The 20,399-nt window shown below is 46.1% G+C and overlaps 1 protein-coding gene across 6 annotated transcripts in view; it reads right to left on the reverse strand.

Annotated features, from left to right (window-relative positions):
• The window catches only part of LOC140404772 (scavenger receptor cysteine-rich domain-containing protein DMBT1-like), a 169,010-nt gene that overhangs the window by 98,988 nt on the left and 49,623 nt on the right, over positions 1-20,399 (reverse strand). For all 6 annotated transcript variants that reach the window (XM_072493492.1, XM_072493495.1, XM_072493497.1 and 3 more), the window contains 2 exons: positions 5,008-5,313; positions 2,524-2,829 (listed from right to left, as the gene is read on the reverse strand). In XM_072493492.1, the coding sequence (XP_072349593.1) occupies positions 2,524-2,829; positions 5,008-5,313 (612 nt within the window). The remainder of the gene's footprint in view (positions 1-2,523; positions 2,830-5,007; positions 5,314-20,399) is intronic.

The raw sequence follows: 20,399 nt of genomic DNA on the forward strand, positions 1-20,399 counted from the left end.
TGTTCCTGTGAGGAAGAAAGATAAATACGGCAATTTTCGGGAACCTTGGATGACGAGTGATATTGTAGGCCTCGTCAAAAAGAAAGAGGAGGCATTTGTCAGGGCTAAAAGGCTGGGAACAGACGAAGCCTGTGTGGCATATAAGGAAACTGGAAGGAACTTAAGCAAGGAGTCAGGAGGGCTAGAAGGGGTCACGAAAAGTCATTCGCAAATAGGGTTAAGGAAAATCCCAAGGCTTTTTACACGTACATAAAAAGCAAGAGGGTAGCCAGGGAAAGGGTTGGCCCACTGAAGGATAGGCAAGGGAATCTATGTGTGGAGCCAGAGGAAATGGGCGAGGTACTAAATTAATACTTTGCATCAGTATTCACCAAAGAGAAGGAATTGGTAGATGTTGAGTCTGGAGAAGGGGGTGTAGATAGCCTGGGTCACATTGTGATCCAAAAAGACGAGGTGTTGGGTGTCTTAAAAAATATTAAGGTAGATAAGTCCCCAGGGCCTGATGGGATCTACCCCAGAATACTGAAGGAGGCTGGAGAGGAAATTGCTGAGGCCTTGACAGAAATCTTTGGATCCTCGCTGTCTTCGGGGGATGTCCCGGAGGACTGGAGAATAGCCAATGTTGTTCCTCTGTTTAAGAAGGGTAGCAAGGAAAATCCCGGGAACTACAGGCCGGTGAGCCTTACGTCAGTGGTAGGGAAATTACTGGAGAGAATTCTTAGAGACAGGATCTACTCCCATTTGGAAGCAAATGGACGTATTAGTGAGAGGCAGCACGGTTTTGTGAAGGGGAGGTCGTGTCTCACTAACTTGATAGAGTTTTTCGAGGAGGTCACTAAGATGATTGATGCAGGTAGGGCAGTAGATGTTGTCTATATGGACTTCAGTAAGGCCTTTGACAAGGTCCTTCATGGTAGACTAGTACAAAAGGTGAAGTCACACGGGATCAGGTGTGAACTGGCAAGGTGGTTACAGAACTGGCTAGGTCATCGAAGGCAGAGAGTAGCAATGGAAGGGTGCTTTTCTGATTGGAGGGCTGTGACTAGTGGTGTTCCGCAGGGATCAGTGCTGGGACCTTTGTTGTTCGTAGTATATATAAATGATTTGGAGGAAAATGTAACTGGTCTGATTAGTAAGTTTGCAGACGACACAAAGGTTGGTGGAATTGCGGATAGCGATGAGGACTGTCTGAGGATAGAGCAGGATTTAGATTGTCTGGAGACTTGGGCGGAGAGATGGCAGATGGAGTTTAATCCGGACAAATGTGAGGTAATGCATTTTGGAAGGTCTAATGCAGGTCGGGAATATACAGTGAATGGTAGAACCCTCAAGAGTATTGAAAGTCAAAGAGATCTAGGAGTACAGGTCCACAGGTCATTGAAAGGGGCAACACAGGTGGAGAAGGTAGTCAAGAAGGCATACGGCATGCTGGCCTTCATTGGCCGGGGCATTGAGTATAAGAATTGGCAAGTCATGTTGCAGCTGTATAGAACCTTAGTTAGGCCACACTTGGAGTATAGTGTTCAATTCTGGTCGCCACACTACCAGAAGGATGTGGAGGCTTTAGAGAGGGTGCAGAAGAGATTTACCAGAATGTTGCCTGGTATGGAGGGCATAAGCTATGAGGAGCGGTTGAATAAACTCGGTTTGTTCTCACTGGAACGAATGAGGTTGAGGGGCGACCTGATAGAGGTCTACAAAATTATGAGGGGCATAGACAGAGTGGATAGTCAGAGGCTTTTCCCCAGGGTAGAGGGGTCAATTACTAGGGGGCATAGGTTTAAGGTGAGAGGGGCAAGGTTTAGAGTAGATGTACGAGGCAAGTTTTTTATGCAGAGGGTAGTGGGTACCTGGAACTCGCTACCGGAGGAGGCAGTGGAAGCAGGGACGATAGGGATATTTAAGGGGCATCTTGACAAATATATGAATAGGATGGGAATAGAAGGATACGGACCCAGGAAGTGTAGAAGATTGTAGTTTAGTCGGGCAGTATGGTCGGCACGGGCTTGGAGGGCCGAAGGGCCTGTTCCTGTGCTGTACATTTCTTTGTTCTTTGTACTCTACCCAAGCCCATTCCAATCCCCCAACTCCCGTAACCCCATATTCTAACCTGCACACCTTTGGACACCAGAGGGCATTTTTTTTTGCATGATTATTCCACCTAACGTGCACATCAGTGGACACAAAGGGGTAACTTTTGCAGGGCCAATCCACATAACCTGCACATTTGTGCACAGCTGTGCGAGGAAACCGGACCACCCGAAGGAAACACATGCAGAAACGTGGCAGGACTGTCACCCAATTTCGGAATGGAGCCTGTCTCGCACGAGCTAAAAGGCATCCGTGCTGATCACTGTGCCACCGGTCCACCCTAGCGCCATTTCCTTTGAATCAAAGGGCAAAGAATTCCATGTCTATACACTTAGTTGCGTTGACAACAGAGAATTGGATGAGATGCACATCTGATATTTCATGAATCATTCTCAAGTATCAAGTCCCCGCTTAGAGATTGGGAACGCCTACCTGTGACACGCAGGCTCTTGCGATCACTTTTTGAGGAATTATATATTTTCCCCGATCTTTTGATTTGGTAGTGGCACACGTAATCCCCCTGGTCTTTCACGCTGATGTCTTTGATGGCCAGCACAGTTGAATACCCCGCTGTCTTCGTGACTGCCGACGTGATGTAGGCCCCGCTCTGCACCTTGGACAAGACGAAAATAACGCCGTAGTACGCGTCATGAGCCGAACACCTGATGTTGGCCGACTCGCCAATGGAAAACTCCCCATTCTGCCGCAAGAGTTCAATGGTTGGTTTGGGAGGCATGTCTACAAAAAGAGAAGAAACAGAATGGAAAATGCATTTTGGAGTAATCTTTCTTGCACATCTAGTATGGCTATCTAGCCAGTTAGATCATTGAACAAAGGTGTTTGTAGCATGCACCGATCCTCCAAAACAGATCCCTATCAAGGCCCACTTCCCTGCCCCATCCCCCAAATCCCATCCAACATTTGGACACTAATGGACAATTTAGTATGGTCAATCCATTTGCCCTGCACATCTATGGGCACTAAGGGAAAATTCAGCTTTGCCAATCCACGTAACCTGCACACCATTAAACGGTGTGAGGAAATCGGAGCACTTCAAGAAAATGCAGGGACAACTTAGTCCACGCATACTATGTGAGAAGTGAACTCTGCCGCCTGGCGCTTTATAAGCAGCGCAGAGGCAGAGGGATCTGGTGGTATTTGTGCATACATCATTGAAGGTGGCAAGAAGGTGGCCGGACAGGTGGAAATAGATGTTTATACAGAAAATGGCGTTCCGGGCTGTATAAATAGGAGCATACAGCCCAAGAGCAATCAGGTTGTGCTGAACATTTACAAGACACGATTTGGGCTTCAGCTGGAGTACGATGTACAATTGTGGGTGCTACATTACAGGAAGGATCTGATCGCATTGGAGAGACTGCAGAAGAGTTTCACAAGAATGTTTCCAGAGATAAGAAACGTTAGTTATGAGTATAGCTTGGAGGGGATGGGACTCTTCTCAATGGAAAGAAGAAAGCTAAGAGGAGACTTGAAGGGCTGTTCAAAATCATGAGGGAGGCTGCAGAACGTACATTGGGAAAATAAAACTATTTCCGATCGTAAAAGGAGAGGCACACAGGTTTTTTTCGTGACTTGCAGGGCGGCACGATAGCACAGTGGTTAGCACTGTTTCTTCACAGCTCCAGGGTCCCAGGATCGATTCCCGGATTGGTTCACAGTCTGTGCGGAGCCTGCACGTTCTCCCCGTGTCTACGCGGATTTCCTCTGGCTGCTCTGGTTCCCTACCACAAGTCCTTAAAGACGTGCTTGTTCGGTGAATTGGACATTCTGAATTATCCCTCTGTGTACCCGAAGAGGCGCCAGATGTGGTGACTAGCGGTTTTTCATAGTAACCTCACTGCAGTGCAAATGTAAACCTTTTTGTCACAATAAAGATTATTATTTATTATTAAGAGAAGCAAATGTATGTACAGGTTCATAGGTTACTGAAAGAGGCATCACAGGTGGAGAAGGTAGTCAAGAAGCCATACGGCTTGCTTGCCTTCATTGGCCGGGGCATTGGGAACAAAATTGGCAAGTCCTTGTTGTAGCTGTGTAGACGCTTCGTTCGGCCACACTTGAAGTATAGTGTTCAATTCTGATCACCACGCGACCAGACGGAAGTGAAGGCTTTAGAGAGGGTGCAGAAGAGATTTTCCAGGATTTTGCCTGGTATGGAGGGCATGGGCGACGAGGAGAGGTTGAATAAACTCGGTTCATTCTCACTGGAGCGAATGAGATTGAGGGGCGACCTGAATTATGAGGGGCATTGGCAGAGTGGATAGTCAAAGACTTTTTCACAGGGTCGAGGGGTCAATTACTAGGGATATATATTTAAGGTGCAAGGTTTAGAGATGTACGAGGCAAGTTTTTGACACAGAGTGTAATGGGTGCTTGGAACTCACTGCCGGAGGAGGTGGTGGAAGCAGGGACGATAGTGATGTTTAAGCTGCATCTTGACAAATACATGAATAGGATGGGAATAGAGGGATACGGACCCCGGAAGTGAACAGATTTTAGTTTAGACGGGCAGCATGGTTGGCGCAGGCTTGGGGGGTCGAAGCTATATGGTTCCTGTGCTATACTTTACTTTGTTCTTTGTTGATATTAGAAAAAAAAAATTCACGCAGCGAGTAGTTGAGGTCTGGAATGCACTGGCTGGAAGTGTGCTGAGGCAGGATCAATCGAGGTAAACAGGGCGGCATCAGGTGACTATTTGCATGGAAACAATGTACAGAGGGTCTCGGGAAATTGCAGGAGATTGGCTGTACGTCAAAATGCGGCAAATAGTGTCATTCTGCATGATACCAATTCTGCCATTCTTTGATTGGTTCGCTAATTGTATTGATGCTTTGCCTTCCGGTCTCTGACCTCGCCCATCCCTCTCCCCATTCAGTATATCCCAAGTAAAATCACCTATCACGGTGACTTTTACTTGGTCGCTCTTATCGGATGTGTATTTCCTTCCGTCTCTCTCCAATTGGTAGGTGCACACGTAGGATCCTTCATGACCCGTGCTGATCTCCGCCAGGTTGAAAGTGGCACTGTTGGACGTTACTGCCGCCTTGACAGAATTTACGTAAGCATCTTTGCCAAGTTTGTAGAGGTAAAACTTGCCGCCAGTATAGAAAGGCGGCGTGGTGCATTGGATGCTCACGTTCTCTCCTTGGGAAAATTGCCCATTTGTTCTCAGCAGATTGATTCGGGGCTTCAGTGGCGTATCTGAAAAGCAAATGCAGAAGATTAGACTCCAGTGCTCCGTGTCCTATATTGGAACTGCTTGATTTCTGGAGTAATGAATGGTTAACATATGTGATACTACATCGATTAATCAACAGTACTCAGTGTCTGTTTGTAATTGTTTTATTATTATTCATTTTGACGGCTTGTGGGCTTCATTTGTTACCCATCCCAAATTGCGAAGGCGGTGGTAAATTGCCTTCTTGAAACTCTGCAGTTCCATCTGATGTCTGTACATCCATTAGGCTATCAGGGAGGAACTACCAGAATTTTGTACCAGTGACAGAAAAGGAACCTTGCATTAGAACATAGAACGATACAGTGCAGTACAGCCCCTTCGACCCACAATGTTGCACCGACATGGGAAGTCAAAAAACAAAAGCCATCTAACCTACACTATGCCATTATCATCCATATCCTTACCCAATAAACGTTTAAATGCCCTCAATGTTGGCGAGTTCACTACTGTTGCAGGTAGGGCATTCCACGGCCTCACCACTCTTTGCGTAAAGAACCTACCTCATGACCTCTTCCTATATCTATTACCACTGAGTTTAAGGCTATGTCCCCTCGTGCTTGCCATTTCCATCCGCGGGAGAAGGCTCTCACTGTCCACCCTATCTAAATCCCTGATCATTTTGTATGCCTCTATAAAGCCTCCTCTTAACCTTCTTCTCTATAACTGAAACAACCTCAAGTCCATCAGCCTTACCTCATAAGATTTTCCCTCCATACCAGGCAACATCCTGGTAAATCTCCTCTGCACCCGCTCCAAAACTTCCACGTCCTTCCTATAATGAGGTGACCAGAACTGTACGCAATACTCCAAATGCGGCCGTACCAGAGTTTTGTACAGCTGCAACATGACCTCATGACTCCGGAACACAATCCTTCTACCAATAAAGGCCAACACTCCATAGGCCTTCTTCACAACACTATCAACATGGGTGGCAACTTTCAGGGATCTATGTACATGGACACCGAGATCCCTCTGCTCATCCACACTTCCAAGAACTTGACCATTAGCCAAATATTCTGCATTCCTGTTATAACTTCCAAAGTGAATCACCTCACCCTTCTCTACATTAAACTCCATTTGCCACCTCTCAGCCCAGCTCTGCAGTTTATCCATGTCCCTCTGTAACCTGCAACATCCTTCCGCACTGTCGACAACACCACCGACTTTAGTGTCGTCTGCAAATTTACTCACCCACCCTTCTGCGCCCTCCTCTAGGTCATTTATAAAAATGGCAAACAGCAACGGCCCCAGAACAGATCCTTGTGGTACTCCACTTGTAACTGAACTCCATTCTGAACATTTCCCATCAACCACCACCCTCTGTCTTCTTTCAGCTCGCCAATTTCTGATCCACATCTCTAAATCGCCCTCAATCCCCAGCCTCCGTATTTTCTGCAGTAGTCTACCGTGCGGAACCTTATCAAACGCTTTACTGAAATCCATATACACCACATCAACTGCTCTACCCTCGTCTACCTGTTCAGTCACCTTCTCAAAGAACTCGATAAGGTTTGTGAGGCATGACCTACCCTTCACAAAGCCATGCTGACTATCCCTAATCATATTATTACTATCTAGATGATTATAAATCTTGTCTCTTATAATCCCCTCCAAGACTTTACCCACTACAGACGGGAGGTTCACCGGTCTATAGTTGCCGGGGTTGTCTCTACTCCCCTTCTTGAACAAAGGAACCACATTTGCTGTCCTCCAGTCCTCTGGCACTATTCCTGTAGCCAATGATGACATAAAAATCAAATCCAAAGGCTCAGCAATCTCTTCCCTGGCTTCCCAGAGAATCCTAGGATAAATCCCATCAGGCCCCGGGGACATATCTATTTTCAGCCTGTCCAGAATTGCCAACACCTCTTCCCTACGTACCTCAATGCCATCTATTCTAATAGCCTGGGTCTCAGCATTCTCCTCCACAACATTATCTTTTTCCTGAGTGAATACTGACGAAAAATATTCATTTAGTATCTCGCCTATCTCTTTAGACTCCACACACAACTTCCCATCCCTGTCCTTGACTGGCCCTACGCTTACCCTAGTCATTCTTTTATTCCTCACATACCTATAGAAAGCTTTTGGGTTTTCCTTGATCCTACCTGCCAAATACTTCTCATGTCCCCTCCTTGCTCGTCTTAGCTCTCTCTTTAGATCCTTCCTCGCTACCTTATAACTATCAAGCGCCCCAACTGAAACTTCACACCTCATCTTCACATAGGCCTCCTTCTTCCTCTTATCAAGAGATTCCACTTCTTTGGTAAACCACGGTTGCCTCGCTCTAAGCCTTCCTCCCTGCCTGACCGGTACGTACTTAACAAGAACACGCAGTAGCTGTTCCTTGAACAAGCTCCACATATCCAGTGTGCCCAACACTTGCAGCCTACTTCTCCAACCAATCCCCCCCCCCCCCCCCCCCACAAGTCATGTCTAATGGCATCATAATTGCCCTTCCCCCAGCTTTAACTCTTGCCCTGCGGGGTATACTTATCCCATTCCATCACTAACGTAAACGTCACCGAATTGTGGTCACTGTCCCCAAAGTGCTCACCTACCTCCAAATCTAACACCTGGCCTGGTTCATTACCCAAAAACAAATCCAATGTAGCCTCTCCTCTTGTTGGCCTGTCAACACATTGTGTCAGGAAACCGTCCTGCACACATTGTACAAAAAATGTACAATGTACTCGAATGTACTCGAGCTATATCTTTTCCAGTCAATATTTGGAAAGTTAAAGTCTCCCATAATAACTACCCTGTTACTTTCGCTCTTATCCAGAATCATCTTAGCCATCCTTTCCTCTACATCCCTAGAACTATTTGGAGGCCTATAGAAAACTCCCAACAGGGTTACCTCTCCTTTCCTGTTTCTAACCTCAGCCCATACTAACTCGGTAGAAGAGTCCGCATCTAGCATCCTCTCCGCCACCGTAATACTGTTTTTGACTAGCAGCGCCACACCTCCCCCTCATTTGCCTCCTTCTTAGAGGTACTTAGAGGGGATATATCCGAGGGTTCGCCCACTGAGTCTATATGGGTGGAACTGAAAAATAAGAAGGGAGAGATCACCTTGGTAGGACTGTACTACAGGCCCCCAAATAGTCAGCGGGAAATTGAGGAGCAAATATGTAAGGAGATTACAGATAGCTGCAAGAATAATAGGGTGGCAGTAGTAGGGGACTTTAACTTTCCCAACATTGACTGGGACAGCCATAGAATTAGGGGCTTGGATGGAGGGAAATTTGTTGAGTGTATTCAGGAGGAATTTCTCATTCAGTATGTGGATGGACCGACTAGAGAGGGGGCAAAACTTGACCTCGTCTTGGGAAATAAGGAAGGGCAAGTGATAGAAGTGCTGGTGAGGGATCACTTTGGGACAAGTGACCATAATTCCATTAGTTTTAAGATAGCTATGGAGAATGATAGGTCTGGCCCAAGAGTTAAAATTCTTAATTGGGGCAAGGCCAATTTTGATGGTATCAGACAGGAACTTGCAGAGGTAGATTGGGGGAGACTATTGGCAGACAAAGGGATGGCTGGTAAATGGGAGGCTTTTAAAAATGTGTTAACCAGGGTGCAGGGTAAGCACATTCCCTTTAGAGTGAAGGGCAAGGCTGGTAGAAGTAGGGAACCCTGGATGACTCGAGATATTGAGACTCTGGTCAAAAAGAAGAAGGAGGCATATGACGTACATAAGCAACTGGGATCAAGTAGATCCCTTGAAGAGTATAGAGATTGTCGAAATAGAGTTAAGAGGGAAATCAGGAGGGCAAAAAGGGGACATGAAATTGCTTTGGCAAATAATGCAAGGGAGAATCCAAAGAGATTCTACAGATACATAAAGGGGAAAAGAGTAACTAGGGACAGAGTAGGGCCTCTTAAGGATCAACAAGGACATCTATGTGCAGAGCCACAAGAGTTGGGTGAGATCCTGAATGAATATTTCTCATCGGTATTCACGGTGGAGAAAGGCATGGATGTTAGGAAACTAAGGGAAATAAATAGTGATGTCTTGAGAAGTGTGCATATTACAGAGGAGGAGGTGCTGGAAGTCTTAAAGCGCATCAAGGTAGATAAATCCCCGGGACCTGATGAAATGTATCCCAGGATGTTGTGGGAGGCTAGGGAGGAAATTGCGGGTCCCCTAACCGAGATATTTGAATCATCGGCAGCCACAGGTGAGGTGCCTGAAGATTGGAGAGTGGCGAATGTTGTGCCCTTGTTTAAGAAGGGCAGCAGGGAAAAGCCTGGGAACTACAGACCGGTGAGCCTAACGTCTGTAGTAGGTAAGTTGCTAGAAGGTATTCTGAGAGACAGGATCTACAAGCATTTAGAGAGGCAAGGACTGATTCGGGGCAGTCAGCATGGCTTTGTGCGTGGAAAATCATGTCTCTCAAATTTGATTGAGTTTTTTGAGGGAGTGACCAAGAAGGTAGATGAGGGCAGTGCAGTAGACGTTGTCTACATGGACTTTAGCAAAGCCTTTGACAAGGTACCGCATGGTAGGTTGTTGCAGAAGGTTAAAGCTCACGGGATCCAGGGTGAGGTTGCCAATTGGATTCAAAATTGGCTGGACGACAGAAGGCAGAGGGTGGTTGTAGAGGGTTGTTTTTCAAACTGGAGGCCTGTGACCAGTGGTGTGCCTCAGGGATCGGTGCTGGGTCCACTGTTATTTGTGATTTATATTAATGATTTGGATGAGAATTTAGGAGGCATGGTTAGTAAGTTTGCAGATGACACCAAGATTGGTGGCACAGTGGATAGTGAAGAAGTTTATCTAGGATTGCAACGGGATCTTGATCAATTAGGCCAGTGGGCCGACGAATGGCAGATGGAGTTTAATTTAGATAAATGTGAGGTGATGCATTTTGGCAGATCGAATCAGGCCAGGACCTACTCAGTTAATGGTATGGCGTTGGGGAGAGTTATAGAACAAAGAGATCTAGGAGTACAGGTTCATAGCTCCTTGAAGGTGGAGTCGCAGGTGCACAGGGTGGTGAAGAAGGCATTCGGCATGCTTGGTTTCATTGGTCAGAACATTGAATATAGGAGTTGGGACGTCTTGTTGAAGTTGTACAAGACATTGGTACGGCCACACTTGGAATACTGTGTGCAGTTCTGGTCACCCTATTATAGAAAGGATATTATTAAACTAGAAAGAGTGCAGAAAAGATTTACTAGGATGTTGCCGGGACTTGATGGTTTGAGTTATAAGGAGAGGCTGGATAGACTGGGACTTTTTTCCCTGGAGCGTAGGAGGCTTAGGGGTGATCTTATAGAGGTCTATAAAATAATGAGGGGCATAGATAAGGTAGATAGTCAACATCTTTTCCCAAAGGTAGGGGAGTCTAAAACTAGAGGGCATAGGTTTAAGGTGAGAGGGGAGAGATTCAGAAGGGCCCAGAGGGGCAATTTCTTCACTCAGAGGGTAGTGAGTGTCTGGAATGGGCTGCCAGAGGTAGTAGTAGAAGCGGGTACAATTGTGTCTTTCAAAAAGCATTTAGATGGTTACATGGGTAAGATGGGTATAGAGGGTTATGGGCCAAGTGCGGGCAACTGGGACTAGCTTAATGGTAAAAACTGGGCGGCATGGACTGGTTGGGCCGAAGGGCCTGTTTCCATGCTGTAAACTTCTATGATTCTATGATTCTTCTCTGAGCTTACTAAAACACCTTACCCCCGGAACCTGCAACAACCATTCCTGTCCCTGCTCTATCCATGTCTCCGAAATGGCCACAACATCGAAGTCCCAGCTACCAACCCATGCTGCCAGTTCCCCTACATTATTTTGTATGCTCCTGGCATTGAAGTAGACACACTTCAGACCACCTACCTGAACACTGGCCCCCTCCTGCGAAGTCAAATCTGTGCTCCTGATCTCTATACTCTCAATCTCTCCAACCCTAAAAATACAATCCAGGTTCCCATGCCCCTGCTGCATTAGTTAAACCTCCCCCCCCCCCCCCCTGCAAACAGCACTACCAAATCTCCCCCACAGGATATTTGTGCCCCTCAGGTTCAGATGTAGACCATCCTGCCTGTAGAGGTCCCACCTTCCCTAGAAAGAGCCTCAGTTATCCAGAAATCTGAATCCCTCCCGCCTGCACCATCCCTGTAGCCACGTGTTTAATTGCTCTCTCTCCCTATTCCTCATCTCATTATCACGTGGCACGGGCAACAACCCAGAGATAACAACTCTGTTTGATCTCGTTCTGAGCTTCCATCGTAGCTCCCTGAAAGCCTACCTGACATCCTTGTCCCCTTTCCTACCTATGTCGTTAGTGCCTATGTGGGCCGCGAGTTGGGGCTGCTCCCCCTCCCCCGTAAGGACCCGGAAAACACGATCCGAGACATCACGTACCCTTCCACCTGACACACCCTGAGTGAGTGAGACACACCCAGAGTAGGAATTGGAACTTCGTAATTTAGTGCAGTGAGGTAATTCAGTGCCGAGTGGGAGAAGGTGCCTTTTCCCTACTGTTTTGTTCTCTTTCTTCTGGCCTGTAACTGTTAATCTGCAGGGAGAGAACCAGAGAACATCCTGGGAAGGTAAGTGATTTTAATTTTAATTTTAATTCATTTTTCACACCGTGTGTGTAAGTGTGTGTGTGTGTGTGTGTGTGGGTAGGGGGGGGGGGGAGGGGGGGACACTGAAGTGACATTACAGTAAAGCTGTGACCTGATTGGCTGGTTAGGAATCAGCAATAAATTTAAAAATTAAACATTGTTCAACTAATTAAAGATAATTTATTAATTACGATTTAGAAGGGCATCTAAGCCAGAGATCGGCGAGTACTGTATTTAGTGCTAGGAAACATATAGAATATATAACATAGAACATTACAGCGCAGTACAGGCCCTTCGGCCCTCGATGTTGCGCCGACCTGTGAAACCATTCAAAAGCCCATCTACACTTTTCCCTTATTGTCCATATGTCTATCCAATGACCATTTGAATGTCCTTAGTGCTGGCGAGTCCACTACTGTTGCAGGCAGGGCATTCCACGCCCTTACTACTGTCTGAGTAAAGCACCTACCTCTGACATCTGTCTTATATCTATCACCCCTCAATTTAGAGGTATGTCCCCTCGTGCTAGACATCACCATCGAAGGAAAAAGGCTCTCACTGTCCACCCTATCCAGTCCTCTGATCATCTTGTATGCCTCAATTAAGTCACCTCTTAACCTTCTTCTCTCTAACGAAAATAGCCTCAGGTCCCTCAACCTTCCCTCCAAACCAGGCAACATTCTGGTAAATCTCCTCTGCACCCTTTCCAATGCTTCCACATCCTTCCTATAATGCGGCGACCAGAATTTCACGCAATACTCCAAATGCGGCCGCAGCAGAGTGTTGTATAGCTGCACCATGACCTCATGGCTCCTAACATCTACCAATAAAAGCTAACTCTCCGTACGCCTTCTTAACAACCCTCTCAACCTGGGTGGCAACGTTCAGGGATCTATGTACATGGACACCGAGATCTCTCTGCTCATCCACACTGCCAAGAATCTCACCATTAGCCAAGTACTCTGTCTTCCTGTTATTCCTTCCAAAATGAATCCCCTCACACTTTTCTACATTAAACTGCATTTGCCACCTCTCAGCCCAGCGCTGCAGCTTATCTATGCCCCTCTGTAACTTGTAACATCCTTCCGCACTGTCCACAACTCCACCGACTTTAGTGTCATCTGCAAATTTACTCACCCATCCTTCTACGCCCTCATCCAGGTCATTTATAAAAATGACAAACAGCAGTGGCCCCAAAACAGATCCTTGTGGTACACTAGTAACTGGGCTCCAGTCTGAACATTTCCCATCAACCACCACCCTTTGTCTTCTTCCAGCTAGCCAATTTCTGATCCAAACTGCTAAATCACCGTGAATTCCATGCCTCCGTATTTTCTGCAGTAGCCTACAATGGGGAACCTTATCAAACGCTTTACTGATATCCATATACACCACATCAACTGCTTTACCCTCATCCATCTGTTTGGTCACCTTCTCAAAGAAATCTACAAGGTTAGTGAACAGTAACTTTTAATTAAAAACGTTTAAACTTAATTTACAGATTAATTAACGCAATTTCAATTAGAGGGGTGCAGTGCTCTGATTGTGAAATGTGGCAGGTCCGGGAGGCTTCCAGCTTGCCGGATGGCTTCATCTGCAGAACGAGCACTCAACTGGAGCTCCTCACAGACAACATAGTTCGGTTGGACCAGCAGTTGGATGCACTGAGGAGCATGCAGGTGGCGGAAAGCGTCATAGATAGCAGTTATATAAATGTGGACACACCCAAAGAGCAGGCAGAGAAATGGGTGACCACCAGAAGGGACACGCAGTCAGTGCAGGAATCCCCTGTGGTGTCCCCCTCTCGAACAGGTATGCCACTTTGGAAACTGTCGGGGGAGATAGCCTTTCAGGGGAAAACAGCAGCAGCCAGCGCATTGGCACCACGGCTGGATCGGATGTTCAGCAGGGAGGGTCAAAGCGCAGAAAAGCATTAGTCATAGTGGACTCTACAATCAGGGACACAGATAGGTGCTTCTGTGGACGTGAAAGAGATTCCAGGATGGTATGTTGCCTCCCTGGTGCCAGCGTCCAGGATGTTTCAGAACGGATAGCGGGCATTCTGAAGGGTGAGGGCAAAAAGCCGAGATCGTTGTACATATTGGTACTAACGACATAGTCCTGAAGGGGCATGAGGTCCTGAAGCAGGTGTTCAGGGAGCTACGCAGAAAGTTAAAATACTGGCCCTCTAGGATTCTAATCTCGGGATTACTCTCTGTGCCACAAGCCAGTGAGGCTAGAAATAGGAAGATAGAGCAGCTAAACACCTAGCTAAACAGCTGGTGTAGGGGGGAGGGTTTCCGTTATCTGGACAACTGGGAGCTCTTCCGGGGCAGGTGTGACATGTATAAGAAGGACGGGCTGCATCTAAACTGAAGAGGCATAAATATCCTGGCCACGATGTTTGCTAGTGTTACACGGGATGGTTTACACTCGTATGGCAGGGTTGTGGGTATCGGAGCAATAGGTGAGACGTTGAGAGCATTGAGGGAGAACTAGGGAATAGGACCAGTATGGGTCTGAGGAAGAGTAGACAGGCAGATGTTGCTGGAAACAGCGGGTCTGGTGGCTTGAAGTGCATATGTTTTAATGCAAGACGTAATTCGGGTAAGGCAGATGAACTTGAAGCTTGGAACTATGATGTTGTTGCCATTACAGAGGCCTGGTTAAGGGAAGGACAGGACTGGCAGCTAAACGTTCCCGGATTGGGATGTTTCAGGCGGGATAGAGGGGGATGTAAAAGGGGTGGCGGAGTGGCGATACAGTTTAGGGAGAATATCACACTTGTCCTACGGGAGGACACGTCAGAGGGCAACGAGGCTATCTGGGTAGAGATCAGGAATAAGAAGGGTGCAGTCACAATGTTGGGGGTTTACTACAGGCCTCCCAGCAGCCTGCAGGAGATAGAGGCGCAGCTAGGTAGACAGATTTTGGAAACGAGTAAAAACAACAGGATTGTTGTGATGGGAGACTTCAACTTCCCCAATATTGACTGGGACTCACTTAGTGCCAGGGGCTTGAACGGGGCAGAGTTTGTAAGAGCATCCAGGAGGGCTTCTTAAAACAATATGTAGATAGTCCAACCAGGGAATGAGCTGTACTGGACCTGGTATTGGGGAATGAGCCTGGCCAGGTGGTAGAAGTTCAGTAGGGGAGCATTTCGGGAAAAGTGACCACAATTCAGTGGTCACTAGATTGGGGGCGGATGTTTGATGGTAAATCAACATCTGACATGCTTTCATAGAACATAGAACATAGAATGATACAGCGCAGTACAGGCCCTTCGGCCCACGATGTTGCACCGAAACAAAAGCCATCTAACCTACACTATGCCATTATCATCCATATGTTTATCGAATAAACTTTTAAATGCCCTCAATGTTGGCGAGTTCACTACTGTTGCAGGTAGGGCATTCCACGGCCTCACTACTTTTTGCGTAAAGAACCTACCTCTGACCACTGTCCTATATCTATTACCCCTCAGTTTAAAGCTATGTCCCCTAGTGCCAGCCATTTCCATCCGCGGGAAAAGGCTCTCACTGTCCACCCTATCTAACCCCCTGATCATTTTGTATGCCTCTATTAAGTCTCCTCTTAACCGTCTTCTCTCCAACGAAAACAACCTCAAGTCCATCAGCCTTTCCTCATAAGATTTTCCCTCCATACCAGGCAACATCCTGGTAAAACTCCTCTGCACCCTTTCAAATGTCAGTTGAAAGGAATTCAGGACCGGCATGTTCCTGTGAGGAAGAAGGATAAATACCACAAATTTCGGGAACCTTGGCTAACGAGAGATATTGTAGGCCTCGTCAAAAAGAAAAAGGAGGCATTTATCAGGTCTAGAAGGCTGGGAACAGACGACGCCTGTGTGGAATATAAGGAACGTAGGGAGGAACTTCAGCAAGGAGTCAGGAGGGATAAAAAGTGTCATGAAAAGTAATTGGCAAATAACGAAAATCCCAAGGCTTTGAACACGGACATAAAACTCCTGGGAAAGGGTTGGCCCACGGAAGGATAGGCAAAGGAATCTGTGTGGAGCCAGAGGAAATGGGCGCTGTACTAAATGAATACTTTGCATCAGTATTCACCAAAGAGAAGGAATTGGTGGAAGCTGTGTCTGGTTAATGGTGTGCAGATAGCCTGGGTCACATTGAGGTCCAAACAGACGAGATGTTGGGCGTCTTGAAAAATATTAAGGTCCATATGTCCCCAGAGCCTGATGGGACCTACCTCAGAATATTGAAGGAGGCTAGAGAAGAAATTGCTGAGGCCTTGACAGAAATCTTTGGATCTTCAATGTCTTCAGGTGATGTCTCGCAGGACTGGAGAATAACCAATGTTGTTCCTTTGTTTAAGAAGGGTAGCAAGGATAATACAGGGAACTCCAGGACTGTGAGCCTTACGTCAGTGGGAGGGAAATTACTGGGGGGAGTTCTTCCAGACAGGATTTACTCCCGTTTGTAAGCAAATGGACGTATTAGCGAGAGGCAGCGTGGTTTTGTGAAAGGGAGGTCGTGTCTCACCAACTTGATAGAGTTTTTCGAAGCTGTCACAAAGATGATTGATGCAGGTAGGGCAGTGGATGTTGTCTATATGGACTTCAGTAAGGCCTTTCACAAGGTCCCTCATGGCAGACTGGTACAAAAGGTGAAGTCACACGCGATCAGGGGTGAGCTGGCTAGATGGATACAGAACTGGCTAGGTCATATAAGGCAGAGAATAGCAATGGAAGGGTCCTTTTCTGATTGGAGGTCTGTGACTAGTGGTGTTCTGCAGGGATCAGTGCTGGGACCTTTGCTGTTCGTAGTATGTATAAATGATTTGGAGGAAAATGTAACTGGTCTGATTAATAAGTTTGCAGACGACACAAAGGTTGGCGGAATTGCGGGTAGTGATGAGGACTGTCAGAGGATACAGCAGGATTTATATTGTTGAGCGGATAGATGGAAGATGGAGTTTAATCCGGACAAATGTAAGGTTAAGCATTTTAGAATGTCTAATGCAGGTAGGGAATATACAGTGAATGGTAGAACCCTCAAGATTATTGAAAGTCAGAGAGATCTAGGTGTACAGGTCCACAGGTCACTGATAGGGCAACACAGTTGGAGAAGGCAGTCAAGAAGGCATACGGCATGCTTGCCTTCATTGGCCGGGGCATTGAGTATAAAAATTGGCAAGTCGTGTTGCAGCTGTAAAGAACCTTAGTTGCGCCAGACTTGGAGTATAGTGTTCAATTCTGATCGCCACACTACCAGAAGGATGTGGAGGCTTCAGAGAGGGTGCAGAAGATATTTACCAGAATGTTGCCTGGTATGGAGAGCATTAGCTATGAGGAGCGGTTGAAAAACCTCGGTTTGTTCTCACTGGAACGACGGAGGTTGAGGGGCGACCTGATAGAGGTCTACAAAACTATGAGGGGCATAGGCAGAGTGGATAGTTAGGCTTTTTCCCATATCCCTTCTCTCTCCCTGCATCCATCGTTGTGTCTCTTTCTCTTTCCCCGTCTCCCTTCATAGTCTTTCACCTCTCCCTCTCTCTGATGCATGAGTAGAAAGGGAACTGTGTTGAAACTATGACTTACAAGGGAAATTGCAGATATTATAAGATTCAAAGAAGAGGCATGCAAATTAACTGGAATAAAGAATAGATCTGAGGATTGCAAAATTTTTAAATTCGGCAAAGGCCGAATTTTATTTTCCATTGGAAAATACAATTTGAAAGTTTTCTAAAAATAACTTTAGAGTACCCAATTATTATTGTTTCCAATTAAGGGGCAATTTAGCGTGGCCAACCCACCTAACCTGCACATCTTTGGGTTGTGGGGGTGGGACCCATGCAGACAAGAGGAGAATGTGCAAACTCCACACGGACAGTGACCCAGAGCCGAGATTCGAACCCGGGTTCTCAGCGCCACCGCCCCTATGCTAACCACTGCGTCACGTGCCGCTCCACAATTTGAAAATTAACTTGTGGAGAACATAAAAACTGACTGTAAACCTTCCTACAGGTATGTAAAGAGGAAAGAAAACTGATAAAAACGTATTTTGACCCACTGCAATGGAAACGGGGGAACTCATACGAGGGAACAAAGACATTTCTGAGGAACATAATTCGAGCTTTGCTTCTATCTACACAAATGAAGACATGAATAATGTACTGGACGTTTTGAGAAACGTATGTTTTCGTGAGGAACTGAAGGAAATTAGTATTAATAAACATATGCTTTGGGGAGAAATTGATGGGATTGAAGGCGGACAAATCTCAATGGCCTGATAATCTTCATCCCAGAGTGCTTCAGGAAGTGGCCCTAGGAATTGCAGATCCATTACACGCCACTTTCCAACGTACGTTGGACTCTGGAATAGTTCCTAGAAATTGGAGGGTAGCAAATATAACCGCACTCTTCAAAAAAGAAGGTAGGGAGGAAACAGGGAAAAATTGATCACTGAGCTGAACGTAGCGAGTAGAGACAGCACGGTAGCATTGCTTCACAGCTTCAGGGCCCCAGCTTCGATTCCGGCTTGGATCACTGTCTGTGCGAAGTCTGCACGTCCTCCCCGGGTGTGCGTGGGTTTCCTCCGGGTGCTCCGGTTTCCTCCCACAGTCCAAAGATGTGCAGGCTAGGTGGATTGGCCATGCTAAAATTGCCCTTAGTGTCCAAAATTTCCCTTGAGTGGTGGGTGGGGTTACTGGGTTATGGGGATAGGGTGGAGGTGTGGACCTTGGGTAGGGTGTTCTTTCCAAGAGCCTATGCAGTCTCGATGGGCCGAATGGCCTCCTTCTGCACTGTAAATTCTATGATAAATTCTATGATAAATTCTATGACGACGTTGCTGGAGTGCATTGTCAATGATTTCATAGCACTGCATTTGGAAAGCAGTGGTATAATCAGACAAAGTTAGCATGGATTTACGAAAGGAAAATCGTGGTTGACAAATCTACTAGAATTCTTTGAAGATGTAATCAGTAGAGTTTTTTAATTTCAGAAGGCGTTCAAAGGGCAGCACGGTAGCATTGTGGATAGCACAATTGCTTCATAGGGTGGAGGTATTGACCTTGGGTAGGGTGTTCTTTCCAAGCGCCGGTGCAGAATCGATGGGCCGAATGGCCTCCTTCTGCACTGTAAATCCTATGTTAAGTCGCACAATGCAGATTGATATGTAAATTTAAAGCGTCCAGAATTACGGATAGTGTCTTGAGATGGACCAAAAGCTAAAAGAAAGCGAAATGTTAGAATAGACGGGTATTTTTTTCAAATTGCTAGTTCGTGACTCTTGGGGCATCACAGGGATCTGTGCTGGGATCCCATCTCTTCCCATTATATATCAATGATTTGGACAAAGAAACTAAATCTCCAAATTTGCAGATAATACAAAGTTGAATGGGAGGGTAACAGTGGTGTAGTGTTTGTTAGTGATCAGCAGTTGCTGTCCACGTCGCCAAATGACCCAGGTTGATCCCAGATCCACGTGGGGTGTTGACATGAGACAGACTAATATTGAGTGCACTGGATAATAACATTGAATAATTAAGGTGAGCAGAATATATTTCATCTCCTCCCTCTCCGGCATTGAGTCCTCTTTGCTTCAAACGCAGTCACCGTCGGCTAGGACACAGAACATATGCCGGATGTATGGGAGATTGATAAACCTGTGAACAGAAGTTAGATTGGACATCGGCTCAGTCACCACTAGCAAGATCTGGCCGAAAAATAAAATTTCAAAAGTTAATGGGACGATTGTCTTTGTGATTTTCTCACAAAATGTCGTGAGTCAATTGAACTTTCTTCCCCATAAAGTGACAGAGGCTGAGCTGTTGACCATGTTCAAGACTGGGTTCTAAACAATATTGGCTAAGATAAGGGATAAGTCAATGGTTATCTAGTGAAACGTGATGTGACCAACGGAGGATTTTCGGAATATGAGCTTCTACATATGAGGACAAGTTAAGGGTTAAAGGCTAAGTGTTACAGAGCATTTGACTGCAGTAGTCTTGTTATTTGTTTTTGCAAGATTTTATTTTGGTAGGACTGAGAGCCTTTCTGAGCCACAGAGTGAAATTGAGCAGGGGGATGTAGTTTTCAATCTGGGCTAATGCATTAATGACGGGAATGTCCCTGACGAGTGAAGGTAACTTCAGTCTGCAGAGTGGTTTGATTTTGTCAACTTGGGGATGATGGCATTGCTGGCTAGAGCCAAGGAATGCGTCGAGTCAGGTTTTTGAGACTACTTTGGAGAGGGAAGAGGTGAATTCTGACCTGTCTGACATTCAATCCAGAATTTTTTCACATCAGGATAGTTATAAAAGAGTGATAATATGTATTAGCAGGACTGCTTTGTCTTGGGAAAGGGAAGAAGCAGAAACACGCCAGATGGAAAGGTTTTTTGAGGATATTTATCCAGAGTCCTAAGGGTTCTAACAGAAGTCAAACCCAGTTTCCAACACAATTATGATGCATGCTGATTTTAAAATAAAT

The sequence above is a fragment of the Scyliorhinus torazame genome, chromosome 31 (genome assembly GCF_047496885.1).
Source record: "Scyliorhinus torazame isolate Kashiwa2021f chromosome 31, sScyTor2.1, whole genome shotgun sequence".
Classification (NCBI taxonomy): Eukaryota; Metazoa; Chordata; class Chondrichthyes; order Carcharhiniformes; family Scyliorhinidae; genus Scyliorhinus; species Scyliorhinus torazame.